Source organism: Notechis scutatus, chromosome 2 (genome assembly GCF_049901735.1).
Source record: "Notechis scutatus isolate UNSWTSFEM ecotype Mainland chromosome 2, rNotScu1.2, whole genome shotgun sequence".
NCBI classification, from domain to species: domain Eukaryota; kingdom Metazoa; phylum Chordata; class Lepidosauria; order Squamata; family Elapidae; genus Notechis; species Notechis scutatus.
The window spans coordinates 152,041,517-152,055,725 of record NC_142010.1 but is presented as its reverse complement, the minus strand read 5'-3'; the positions used below and the strand labels follow the sequence as shown (position 1 = coordinate 152,055,725).

The window sequence follows — 14,209 nt, the reverse complement described above, 5'->3', positions numbered from 1 at the left end:
GCTATTAGCATGTACCTTGCTCGATTTCACATTATTTAACTATCTAGCTGCATGAATAGAACTAATTTAGTGGAAAGTATTGTTGGAGTGGATAGGAAAATGTGGCATTTTTCTAGTGGTTCATTCACACATGCAAAGTTTCCCCTTGCTGATGGAACCCATTAAGCAATGGAGCTGTTCATCTGAACAGTTCTTTGAGGTCTCATTGTAAAGTATTAAAGGCAACACCATCCTCATCTCCATTGTGATCATGCACATCTGCTAGTGCACATGCACAGCATTTAAATTGGGTATAAACCTGTTGCAATATGAACTGCTAGCATGTAAGGGATCTGCAATTATGCTGCTGAAATAATGATGCACATATGATAACTGTGGACCCTGGATATAAATGTGAATGCATAATGTGTTGTGCAAGAAGGTTCTTCCTACTTCATAAATTTAAATGAAGCCCCCCCCCCCCCCACAGTGTGTATACTGAGAAGCCATGGCATTGCAGGGCTTATAACTGGGACTCTACATGTGCATATCTGTAGTACTGAGAAGGAAACAGCTGCTCAGGTGTGCAGTTTTTGCTCCTTTGGCATGAACAGGTGCCATTGCTGGGTTTGGTTTTTCTGAGTTGTTGCATGTATGTGTGGGAGAAATGCAGCGCTGGCTTCCCTTCTCACTCCTGCAGGTGTTGCTTCACGCCAAGTCTGGTGGGTGCTAGTGAGTAGCTGGAAACTGGTGCTGTATGAAACAAGAAAAGGAGGGTGGTGTTTTTTTTTTTGAGGCAGTTTTGTGGGGCTGTCATGATGCCTTCAGAACCTCTTGGGGCATGTGGCTCTTTAGAGGAGTCCCAGGTGGATGGGATGAGTCCAACAGACCTTCTAACATGGTCGCATGACTTTGAGGTGGGATAAGGTTGTATATACCATGCAGCCTTTGAGTGCTATGCTGTGTTTTTTTTTTATTTTTCCGTATTTTTTTTCTTTTTCACTTGCCACACACATTGAAGCTGGACCTTAATCTCTGTCTCCCTTGCAGGCTGAATGATCTGCCTGTGCCTGGCCCTGCCTGACCCCAGGCAATTCCCCAGTGATCATGTGGTGGCTGCTCCTTCCTGTCACCACCATAGCTGGTGTCCTACTCTCCTGGTCACCCCCTGTTTGGGGCACCCGTGTTGTCTTCACAGTCCCGGACATGGCTCTTACCCATCTGGCTGTGCACCATGAGACTGGGGAGGTCTACTTGGGTGCCGTCAACCGCATCTACAAGCTCTCAGCCAACCTGACCCAGCTAAGGGCGCACACCACGGGGCCAGTGCCAGATGACCCCAGATGCTACCCTCCCCCAGGCGTCCGGCTCTGTGCCCATCGGCTGTCCCCGGCTGACAATGTCAACAAGCTGCTTCTGATTGACTATGCTGGCAACCGTCTCGTGGCCTGTGGCAGCGTTTGGCAGGGCGTGTGCCAGCTCTTGAGGTTGGAGGACTTGGCCAAACTAGGGGAGCCTCACCAGCGCAAAGAGCACTACCTTTCGGGGGGCCGTGAACCAGACGCCATGGTCGGTGTGATTGTGGAGCAGCTGAGAGAGCCCAGCCAGTTCTTTGTGGGAACTTCAATCGGAGGACGTTCGGAGTACTTCCCCACGCTCTCCAGCCGCCGGCTTACCTCTGATGCCACCAGCGCAGAGATGTTCAGTCTGGTGTATCAGGACGAGTTTGTCTCTTCTCAAATCAAGGTCCCTTCTGACACTCTCTCGCTCTACCCTGCCTTCGATATCTACTACGTGTCTGCCTTTGTGTCTGGTGGTTTTGTGTACTTCCTCACTTTGCAGCTCGACACTGCTCAGACGCCCCTCGAGCCTGCTGGGGGTCCCATTGGCCCTGGCACGACGGGCGGGGAGCGTTTCTTTTCATCCAAGATTGTGCGCCTATGTGCCAATGACACCGAGTTCTACTCTTACGTGGAATTTCCCCTGGGCTGCTCCAAGGATGGGGTGGAATACCGTCTGGTTCAAGCGGCTCAGTTGGCCAAAGCGGGCCGACAATTGGCCAAGTCGCTGGGCATCGCAGAAGGGCAAGATGTGCTTTACGCCGCCTTCTCGCAAGGCCAGAAGAACAGGGCAGCGCCACCCCGGGAGAGCCTGCTGTGCCTCTTCACGCTGGATGAAGTCAATCAACGCATCCGCGAGCGTATCCAGTCATGCTACCGTGGGGAAGGGAGACTCTCTCTCCCGTGGCTTCTCAACAAAGAGTTGCCCTGCATCAACACGGTATTGCACTATTAAGCAGTCTCTGCTTCCTCACTTCCTACCTAATAATTGCCCGTTTCCATTCCTTTCTAAAATAAGAATCCCAGCCATCCCACCCCTTGGAAATTGCTTGTATTTTTCTTGGCTCTTGGCTCTTATCTTAACCTGCAGCTCAAATCTGGGAACTTTTCTTTGAGCCCTTGTGGTTAATGACATACTTTGATAACCGGGGCACAAATATCTGCCGTAATGTACACACAGATGGGGCTTGTTGGATAACACTGTGTACTTAAGTTACTCATTCCCATGTGATGCTGACCCTCGTGTCCCCTTTTTTTGCCTCTTTCTAGCCCATGCAGATCAATGGCAATTTCTGTGGGTTGGTACTGAACCAGCCCCTAGGAGGGTTGCAGGTCATCGAGGGACGCCCGTTGCTCCAAGAACAGACCGAGGGCATGGCCAGTGTGGCTGCTTATACCTATCGTGGCCATTCGGTTGTCTTCATTGGAACCCGTGCTGGTAACCTGAAGAAGGTCAGATGTTCTTCTTTGTGCCTGGGAAAAGGGTTTGGGTAGAACCGGGAAAGAATCAGTGGGAGGATGAAGATGATGACTAAGGGCTGAGCGTATGCAAAAGTTCAGGGGCTTTGATTTCCCCAGTACTTCTATTGACCTCCCAGTAGAAGTAAGAAACTTGTGTTTGTCCCCAGCTGGTGACACGCCTCTGTCTTAGTATACATCAGGGTGTCCAACCTTGGCAACTTTAAGACTTGTGGACTTCAACTCCCAGAATTCCTCAGCCAGCAAAGCTGGCTGAGGAATTCTGGGAGTGAAGTCCACAAGTCTTAAAGTTGCCAAGGTTGGACACCCCTGGCATACATCATCATTGTCTGTGCTCTGAGAGTAAAGAAACCACTTATTTAATAGCTTTGTTTAAAATGGGCTGAAAATATGAGTAATGGTGGGGAGGGCTGAGTAATATTATATTATTTAAGGGAGCAATTGGATCAAACTTTATTTTCCTGCTACAACGCATATGTCAGCATGTGGATTTTTCCTCCTCTCCCTTATAATCCTCCAAAAAGGCTTCATAGGTCACTCAATGACAGAGCACACACTTTGCATAAAGTAGGTAAAGGTAAAGGAGTCCCTGCAATTTTATTCCCCTAGTCATTGCCAACTATAGGGGGCAGTTCTCATCTCTATTTCAAGGCCAGTGGGCGAGAGCTTTGCAAAGACATTTCTATGGTCATGTGCAGAGGTGGGTATTCAGCAGGTTCTGACCAGTTCTGGAGAACTTGTAGCGGAATTTTTGAGTAGTTCGGAGAACCGGCAAATACCACCTCTGACTGGAGATTTTACAGTATCCTTCCCCTGCCACATCCACCAAGCCACGCCCACAGAACCGGTAGTAAAAAAATGAGAATCCCGCCACTGGTCATGTGGCCAGCATGATGTCACAGAATGCTGTTTCCTCCCCACCAAACTGGTACCTATTTATCTATGCGCATTTGTATGCTTTCAAACTACTAGGCTGGCAGAAGCTGAGGTTAGCTCCCTCATGGTGGGGAGCTCACCCCATCATGGGGCGCTCGGGTCTCAAACCTGGGCTGCCAGCTTTTCAGTTGATAAACCCAGTGGCTTAACCCCTGGGCTTTGCATACAGAAAATTCATACAGAAAATACATTGCACACAGAAAATTCCAGCCTTAACCCTAAGTCTCCAAGTAAGCCTGAGCTTCTGCCAGTGAGTGTAAACTAGCTGTGCCTGATGTGGTGCCTTCTTGATGCACTGCGGCTACAATTTCCAGCCGGTGTGGCTACCCATTCCGGAAGTTGTTGTAGTTGTACCATCATATCTGAAGGGGGAAACAGATGAGTTAGATCAGTGTTTGTAAACCTGAAAAACTCTCCAAATTCTCAGCCATAATTACACTGGGTAGGGAATTCTGGGCTTTGAAGTCCATGCATCATTTAAGTTGCCCAACTGTGGAAACCCTGAGCTGGATGGAACAATGTGATGACTAAGGGGAGATAAAGGAAGAGATAAATAATATTAATAACCTAAATCAGAATTTTGCAAAATAATTAATATTCACCAGAAGCTTCTCTTCCTGAGGGAGATCTCCTTCTGATACACTTGGAATTCTGAAATTTGTAGTGGGTGCCCTGACAAAATGGCTGCCGTAGCATGAGAGGCTACTCACCGGGCGCTCTTTTTCCAGAAGGCAAATGGATGAGATTTCTCCCCACTGAACTTGTTGGTGGAAGGAGGCATGGAACAGCTCAGCAAGCAGAGATAGTTTCTGCTATTCCCCCTTCCTCTTCACCTTTGCAGAAGCCCCAGGGGCTCCAGTCTCAGAAGGTTCCAGAGGGACACCTGCAGTGGGACACTTGCTCTCAAGCCTTTTCCTTTCTGCTTGCTGCAAGTCAGATGTCAGGAGTCATGGTGGTTACTAGCATCCACCTCCCAGTTGCCATTAGGTACCACTCTACACAGTGTTGTGCCCAACAGACTTGTCACATTAAATATTAACTAGGCAGCGAAGGAGTCGGCACTCCCCTCCCCTGTCTTATCTGGGCAGAGGGAGAGATTGGGAAGGAAAGAAGAAGAGCTGAGCAGGAGATGCATGGTGTGTGCCACACAAGAGCTGGAAAAGGGGTGTAAAGTCCAGGCATTGGGCTGGCAGAGGCTGAAACGTAGGGTCACAGATACAGTTGGCAGAAAGTTGTGCCTAAGAGGTGAATGAAATGGAGAACATCTCTTTGATTTTGAACCTGAAGCTGACTGCGGCAGTCTGGAGCTTCTGCCAAAGCATTCCAGGTTTGGCTACAGCACCTCCCTTCCCTCAGCTGCTGCCAGTTATGTCTCAGGAGACATGGTCCACTGGCTCATATGCCCCCACCCCGATCTCCTCGGCAGGCCCTCTTTTCCTCCTCCCTCCTCTGCTGCCTCTCGTGGAGCCTGTTCTTTCCTGCAGTGGTCTCAGCAGCCAGAGACCACACCCCAGCATGGCACATCCCAATGGATTACTCCCACCTCCGTCTCCTCAGTGTCCTGTCTCTGCTCAGCCATGGCTACCAATAGGTGTAGATATCCTCAGGCTTGGATTTTTTTTCTTTCTTCTTCACAGAACTTCCCAGACCAGGCACATCTATGTCAACATCCAGATCATAACTCCCATTTAATTTATGGTACCCGGTCCCTCAGAAACTTGCCGACAAACTGTTTCTTGCGCCGTCCCTAATTCAGACCTTGCAGAGTTAAAATACAATTTCCTTCCCCCCAGAATCCTTTTGCCCTGGACTCAGCATTTTCTAACCCGATTTTGCAGCTTTTGAAGTGTGTATGCGTGACGCTGAGAGAGGGGATGGGAAGGAGGTACAGAATCGAATAGCCGTTTGGAAGAAGAGAGACTGATGTGTTGGATCTGTCGCTGCCGTGGAGGAAAAAGGAATCTGAGCTAAAACTGATGCAGAAATTATCCACAGTTTTCATACTCGGGATTCAACATGCACCAAAGTCTTGGCTTTCCAAAGCTGCTTTTAGATGATAGATTCCATCACTGAAGCATATGAACCTATTTAGTGCCTATTAACATGAGCAGATGTATTTTCCCATCATTACAGTTCAGTTGTTTGCAGTCAAAGGTGTCTTAGAAAGCTCTTCAGCTTAATCAGATCAGCTTATCATAAGGCAAATATGAACTCCAGTATCTCTCATTATAAAAATTAAATGCTGACTTAGACGAGTATGTGTCTGGGGTTTTTTATATACATAGCTTCTTTGACAGTCCAGATTTTAACAATTAATCTCTTAGCTTTTAATTCTGCCCAGAATGATCTCTAAGGAGGAGGACCAAGGTGCATTTTTTGGCTTCTTGACTGAACTGGTTTAGAAACCCAATTCCCACCCCTTCTACCCCCTTCATCCCAGCTGTGGATTCAGTTTTGAAAGGGGGGGGGGGGAGGAAGAGTTCCCCTGGAGGCTGTGGCATCTGGTCACATGGAATTAAGTTACAGTTTGCTTATATGTGTATTGGGGGGTGGAGAGGAGAAATGCTGTTTAAACTTTTGAACCTCTAGCAGGGAGCATGAGGGGAGGTCATGACCCCCTTCTGTTCCTCATGCAAATGGTAGAGATTCAATTAGGATGGCAGGAGGCCTGGTGGTAGCCTGCCCGTGTGTCTTTGCCATTCCCAGAGCTCCTTCAGTTGTCTTCAGTACACTAATTGCCTTGTTGCTGCCTAGCCTGGAGCCTTATGCTGGAGATGACCTGCCTGTTCCCCGCAATCAAATCTGAAAAGGACCATTATCCTACTCCTTGGGGTGGGGACAGGGGGAGCTGAATCCAAAATCCCAGCTACATAACTGTATTGACCCAAGGGGTCTTGTCCTTACATGTGTGGGAGGCTCAATGGAGCTTTGTTGGTCAGGATGAAAGACCCTTTGAGCTTTCTCTTCCATGCCAGTGTGTGTGTCTCCTTTCCATTGTGAGTACTATCACCTTCAAATGCAGAAGAGGCAGATTATATGTCTGCTTTCCACCTTCGTTAATGGAGATACCATGCCGTGTGGGATCAGTCTAGAAAGTAGTTCCATCCTATCACCCACCTCCTCTGTAAGGGGAGCTGCTTTCTCCCCAGACTTGCTTATATTGACTTACCTGAAAAGGTTACGGATAAATACTGGAGTTTTATCAAAATGGGGTCCTTAGCCTAGAGTGCCACTTCCTGCAACTTCAAGGAGAAAGGAATGCAACGTTAAGAAAAGAACCGGGCAGAATTGCATAACGTGCTGATATGTTAAATTAGAAGTACAGGTGCCAATTTGGAAATACGTAAGGTGGACGCCTACTACACTTTAGTCTGATGTCTAAAAAGCTGACCTCAGATGGACAACTCCAAGTTCTCACCCTGTATTCTAAATTCTTTGTCTTTAAATTTAATTTGCACACGGCAGCCCTTCAAAAACTGAACTACCCTGGGTAAAGTAGAATAATATGATAGATAGTCCAAACCTGGGTTAAGAAGATTGAATTCTTAGTTTCTTGAGCGCTCCCTGCCTCCATTGTCTGTGGGTTAATTTTGGGGAGTTTACCTACATGTCAGGAATAGCAACTTCCCTTCCTCATGTAGCCTTAGTTAATCTAGTGCCCTCTAGACATGCTGAGGTGACAACTTCTAGATTTCTCAGGCAGTATGCCTGTCTTCACCACTGGCCTTGCCTCCTGGGTGGCTGGGAGGTCTGCTGTGCTCCCTATACCTCTGAAGAGCTATATTTTTTTCTATTTTTTTAATAGAAGAAAAGGGAAAAAATTATGCTCCTCTCCCTTCCCTTCCCTTCCCTAGCCATGAAAGCAGAACTTTTTTTTTTTTATGCCGAAGAAGCATATAATTTATACTGCCTTAATTTATTGGGAAGCTTTTTTTTTTTTTTTACTGTTTAAGCCTTTCCCAGTTAAATTACTCTTTTGCTTTGTTGGAAGTGGTACTCTCCAGATGTCTTGGGATACAGCCGATTGGAGCTATTATTCAATACATCTGCAACGTCACATTGTGGAAGGCTTTATTAACGTCCATCAAGTTTTATTCCCATTTATCAGGAGCTGGATCTGTGCGTTTGATGTGTGTGTTAGGCACATCTGGGCACACAGCGCCACAGAATAGCTACTCTTCCCTCCAGTAATAGTTTCTCCAGCTCATCAACATGTCTGAATCGGATGAAGTTGCAGCTGTTCTATAATATAAGAAATTTTGGCTCTACTGCGTGACTGCACGTTTTTTATTAAGTTTGAGAGAAAGGAAGCTATTATGTTCCGTTTGCTAACACCCTGGGTTCAGAAGACATTCCAGGCCTGGCTATTTATTAGGGTTGGCCAGCCCTTTAGATTCAAAGGGAGAAACGTGATTTAGAGCACATTAGAGACAACATTGTTTAGAATGTCTTAAACCAAATGGATATTTTCCAAGGATTATTTGACAGTTGTAAAGGTAGGAGTCCAGAAAAAGATGTAGTTGTTTTAAGGTATCTCCAATAGGTACTACATACAGGCTACATGTGTCCAGAATCAAATTTCACTTTACAAATTTGGAATCTCTATAGCTGTACTATTGACACACATTTTAAAAGAATATAAATAGAACAGACAAAGAGATAAAACACATCAACATAAAATTTTATGAGTAACTCTCCAAGCAGATATCAAAGTTATGATTTTTTTGGTTTTATAGTTGAGATGTTAACCAACTGCAGCCCAGTTTTTCTCAGTTCCTCTAAGCATGTTGTATTTTCAGTGCAACTTTGAATTCAAATAACCCTGCACAAAAGTTCTTAGGAGCAAATGAATTAACAATATGGGAGTAGCACAATAATCAGGGTTTTTTTGTAAATTGAATCTAATCATAAGGATAAAATTATTTGTGGATTTCCAAGCTTGTCAGTTTCCTATGTTCTTTCCTAAAAAATTGTGCAAGTTAGGAGTGTATAAAATGCATTTTGATTGTAGATCTAACAACTTGCCCTTTATTAACACATGGGGCTTTGTTTAGAAGTGCAAACTTTGGAGATGTTTTCAATCCATTTGTAGTCCAGCTGATTTCATTAAAAATGCAGGTAGTCCTCAAATTATGACCACAATTAACCCCAATATTTCTACTGCTAGGTGAGACAATTGTTAAGTGAGTTTGGTCCCATTTTACATCTTTTTTTTTTTTGCCACAGTTGTTAAGTGAACCACTGCAGTTGTTGCTTGTCATAAAGTTGCAAAAAGGGATCAGGTGGCACCGGGACAGAGCAATCATCATAAATATGATCCAGTTGCCAAGCACCTGAGTTTTGATCACATGACCATGGGCATGCTGCAACAGTCATAAGTGGTTTTTTTCAGTGCTGTTGTAACTTTTGAACAGTCACTAAACGAACTGTTGTAAGTCAAGGACTACCTGTATAACTTCTCTGTCATCCAAGGTTAAGGCAAAATTGTGAAATCATACATGGGGAAGTTGGGCTGATTAAGGAAGGCTAGAAAGTCCTGAGGATTGAGCAACTGTGTCTGCTATTAGAGAACAAATGAGTATAATATTCTGCAGTGATAAAGCACTTCTGCCTAGTGTAATTTAGGAAGATGAGTGGGATGGGAGATTAAATAATGATCATTAGTGCGAGAATAAGGTATCACAAGGACAAAAGTTGTTCGTTCTCGCAGCTATTTTATGCAATATGGGAAGAGACAGTAGCTGTAAGAGAATCCTCTCCTTCCTCCACTATTTCCAATTTCCCTTTGTAGGGCTGGGTAAAAAGCAAGATATTTTGCTCTATAATGTATTATGAAGCTTTAAAAATATTGTTCAGTGAAGTGAGGTATTCCCTTACTGAACATAACAAAATCAGATAGCTAACAAAATTTTAAAAAAGCTAAAATTGGAGTCTATTAAGGCCCATGAATGGTTCCAGGAGCAGTATTGGGTTGCCAGATGGTATCTGAGCCCTCAGCTTCCTGAGAGAGCCAGTGTAACCTAGTGGTTAAGGTGCCAGGCTAGAAACCAGGAGATTGTGAGTTGTAGTCCTGCTTTGGGCATAAAGCCAGCTGGGTAATCTTGGACCAGTCTCTCTTTCTTAGCCCTAGGAAGCAGGCAATTACAAAACATCTTGAAAAACATTTGCAAGAAAACCCATGGATTGTCCATGCAATTGCCAAGAGTCAAGATTGTCTTGAAGGGACAAAAAGAAAATCAAAAGAACTGCTTCCTGCAGTCCCACTGTCACATTCTGGGGCCATTTTGAAAAATATCTGCTAAGCTCCATCTGAATTCTATGCAAGACGGGAAGAGGCTTTTGGGAATTTGCCAACTCTTACATGCATTCAGCTTCCCCTTTGTGATATATAGCTAGTGACTGGAAGATAACGCTTTTTTTTAACAAACAATGGTGTATAAACCTGAACTAACCTGTGTTTTTCCCCCCTAGCTTTGGTTTAAACAATTAAACAGTCCTTTATCCTGGGCTACTGTTTTACAGGAAATGTGTGAAGAATGGATGGGGCCCCAACTGTTGGATTTCTGAAAATAATGGGATATTATACTTCAGTGTCAGAAATCAATCTTCTGAATATCTTGAATGTACCAGTAATTGCTAGAAATTCAGATTGTGTAAGCCTTGGAAAGAATTGATGTTTAATAAAAAGCAGCCTGCTTTTCATTTGCCATGGAGCTACTTCCTCTCCAGAACTGGCGCAATGTGTTTTCACACAGAAGTCACTTTGGTTAACTTCTGCAGTTCAGTTGGTATCTAAATGTTTTGCTTATTTTTAATTTGCCAAGCCAAGCAGCGTGCAAAGAGCAAGACTGCTGGACTGAATTAAATCACACTAAAACAAACCAGATAGAGAGATAATTTCACTCAGTGCCTGTCACTTCTTCTCCTCCTCTTCCCTTGGCAACCATGCTGTTTCCCAAATGACTAAAAAACACCATGGCAGGGCTCTTAGAGTAGCAATTTTAACTTTAAGTGTCTTGCCCTTCCTCAAAATTGCTTTTCATCGCCTCATAATGCCAACCCAAATGGTGGAGACTCACTTTTTCCAATTGTTCATCTGCTATTTATCAGCAGCTCCTTCCTTATGAATGCCACATGTTGTAGGGATGATTCAAACACCTGTCAGTTCAGCTTCCATAGGATCAATCTTCAACCTCTCCCCCCCCCAAAAAAAAGAAAAAGAAAAATAGCCATGATAGTATGTATAGTTTATTAAATAAAAATAAACAAAAGCAACAACATTCATTTATTTAAATAATCAAAATTCAAAAATATGTTTAAAAATTGCAGATTGGTTATCTCACATAAGCTCAGTATATTTTAGAGCTGTTATAAAGACTAATGCTATCCTGTTTCTATTATCAGTGAGGGTTGAGATTAGGGCTCCCAATTCCATTGATGGTTCATGCAATCCTTGAATTAAAATGCACAACTTTACCTTTTTTTAAAAGTGTGGTGGCAGGTGATGACAATCTTGGTTGCTTGCATGTTTTTCAAATGGGAAAGCTATTAAATGCACATGGAGGTTGTAACTCACTCAGCAAAAAAGTACTTTGTGATCTTGTATAGTAGGTTGTATAAAATAGTTTGGAGATAACTAGATTGCCAAGGAATGTGACATACATATTTTAACTTGGATTTATAACCTTTAAGTTTGTTTCGCTAATTTATAAAGTGCTTTTAAAAAAGGAATTTTATTTTAATTGGCTGCCAGTGTCCTTGGATCGTATGATTTGAGTCCATAGCTTCACAGAGGAAGCTACTACACATCTCACAATTGCCACCATATGCACTTCGTTTCATTATCCCATCATTATTATTTTAGTACAATTTCTAACTCTTGGGGCTAGTTATATTGAAATGTTTTACGTTTGTGACAACTTTGTGAGGTAAATCATTGTTTTCATTTTCAGATATGTAAAAATTTAAGATCATGGAATCTATTTGTAAAGTGTAATTGAACAAAATGAAAAGTAAGCTGATTTAGGTTTTATATTTTATCCATTGGATCTATTTTCCTATATGACACGAATGGAGAAACTACGACCATTCAGACGTTGTCAGAAATCATCAAAATTGTAAAATTATAAGCCTTGCTGATGGGATAATGGAATTTGGGAGTCCAAAAACATCCTAGTTATATATTTGCTAAAAATTTATACTGACATACTATTCCCTTCCCCTCCCCACCAAAAAAAAAAAAATTCATTTTCAATAATCCCTCCCTCAGATACGGGATTTTTCATGAGGAATGGCCCTGACTCATTCTTTTCTAAAAGGTCTAGACTATATTACTTTCCATTTGTAATCCTGTACTTTGTCAATATTTCATCTGTTTTCTTTCTTGCCAAGAGAACATTAGAAAGAAAAAGACAAAAAAGCTGCACTATTTTTTGAAAAGTGGCTTTAGGAGCCATCTTGTTAAGAGATCCTCTATTTCTGGTAAGGATGGGGAGGGAACCCCTATCCTCTCTTCATCCTTCCAATTTGGAGAGGCAAAGGGAGCTGCTTTTGTCATTATACCCTACGCAGGTTCGTGTGGACAATCCGGATGAGGCCCATCTTTATGAGTCTGTGCCAGTGATGCCTGGAGAGCCCGTGCTACGTGACATGGTCCTGAATCCTGACCAGCGCTACCTCTATTTGCTCAGCCAAAGACAGGTCAGCCTAAGGGAGATGGGTCAGGCAGCAGCTTCTGTTGCACCTGAGCTAGGAAGGCGAAGAATAAGCCACTGGTGGGAACTTGATTGACGACGGGTCATCCTGAAGACAGTTTATCTATGTGGTCACTAGGAATAAACCTGGATAGCACTTAATCAGGAATTTTGACTCTCCATGTATGCGGTATTGAATTTCAACTCCCATCAAACTCCATCAGTGTGGCATCTGGCAGGGAGAGGGAACTATAATTCAGACCAACAAATAGTAACAATTGGCTTACCTGTTCTGGGGCTTTTGTTTTTGTTCATTGATTGATTGATTGATTGGCTGATTGATTGTTGGCTGCCTGGCTGGCTGCCAAGTTTTATTCCAGTAGCAGAAGACAGAGAATGCTTGCAAAGAAATTGTTTTCTTTAGAGAGATTCTTTTTGCATGGAAAGGCAGGTTTTAAATCTTATCACTAATGATGTTGTCTAATAATAATGATATTATCAATATTATTGTTAGGGAACATCATTAGTGGTAGGATTTCTGCTCTACCTTCCCATGCCAAGAAGACATTCCGGATATCTATTTATGTGTTTTATATATAGATATAATTGCATTTTTAGAAAATCCATATCTGTGTAAATAATGGCATTTTATTCATTGCTCCCAGCCCTTTTAAACTTTTTTTTTCTCTTTCAGCAGATTTATACTTACCTTAGAAGAGTTAAAGCTTAATTTCAGTACCTCTTTTATTTTTTTAATAGCTGCATTGCAACCCAAATGAGTTTAAGCTTTAGGGAAGTGTGTGCTTTACATCAGCAATAGAAACTGGGGCAAGATAACTGTGCATACATTTCAATGTGTTTAAAATGTGAGAATGAAGAGTGACTGTGAAGATTATTTCATTTTTCTAAGTGGGGTGGGAAAATCCTTTCCACATTGCTATGGCCAATTAAGGTCGGGAGCCTAAGATAAGGTGCCCTGGGCAGGACTGAATACACCAATGGGGTCTCTTCTCAATAGACAAGATGCCTATAAATGTACGGAGTGAGGGATGCCGTGAACGTTGTATTTGCTTTGCCGTGAATAAATTATTCAAATAGCAAAATGCAAAGAATGTATGAAATGCAGAGGCTGAATTTGAAGGAAGAAGGTTGAAGGAGATTGGCAAATGTGAGACCAAGGGCTGCTGGGTACATGTGTATTTGCTACCCGTTTTGCTAGGATAACCAGATCTGAATTGTAAAAATCTGGAGAAGTATGAAGGGAAGCGAAGGGAGACCCAGGACACAGAAAACCCCATACCCTTTCCTGCCACATTTTTACAATTGTTCAAACTTTCACTCGGATGTGGTAGTCCCGATTTTGCCTCGGGCAGGGCTCACTTTTTCACACCTGCTGCAGCCCAGGCAAGAATTCAACAAGTGTCTTTTCCTTCATTTTGACTCTTTTATGTTGGGGAAATAATCCCTAGCCCGATATATACCTGGAGGGTAAGGCTGTGGGGAAACTCCAGAGTGGATGAATGATTGGGGGTGGGGAAAGAGGTCTGCAGATGTATATTGATACAGCTCTTCCCTCAGGTGGTGCAGCTTCCTGTGGAGAATTGTGGACAATATCTTTCCTGTGCAGATTGCTTGGGCTCCCGAGACCCACACTGTGGCTGGTGTGTCCTACACAATAGGTGAGAGATCATCCCCCTTTCTACCTTCAACTATGCAAGCTGGGAGGAAGAACCCTTGATCTGCCATTCCTATCCCCCCCCACCCATTTCCCTCCCCCCTCCA

General features: G+C 43.5%; 1 protein-coding gene across 2 annotated transcripts in view; it reads left to right on the top strand.

The window, feature by feature from the left end:
- The window catches only part of PLXNA3 (plexin A3), a 76,126-nt gene that overhangs the window by 3,449 nt on the left and 58,468 nt on the right, over positions 1-14,209 (top strand). For both annotated transcript variants that reach the window (XM_087956829.1, XM_087956828.1), the window contains 4 exons: positions 1,030-2,259; positions 2,589-2,771; positions 12,306-12,434; positions 14,006-14,106. In XM_087956829.1, the coding sequence (XP_087812955.1) occupies positions 1,087-2,259; positions 2,589-2,771; positions 12,306-12,434; positions 14,006-14,106 (1,586 nt within the window). In that variant the 5' untranslated portion in view covers positions 1,030-1,086. The remainder of the gene's footprint in view (positions 1-1,029; positions 2,260-2,588; positions 2,772-12,305; positions 12,435-14,005; positions 14,107-14,209) is intronic.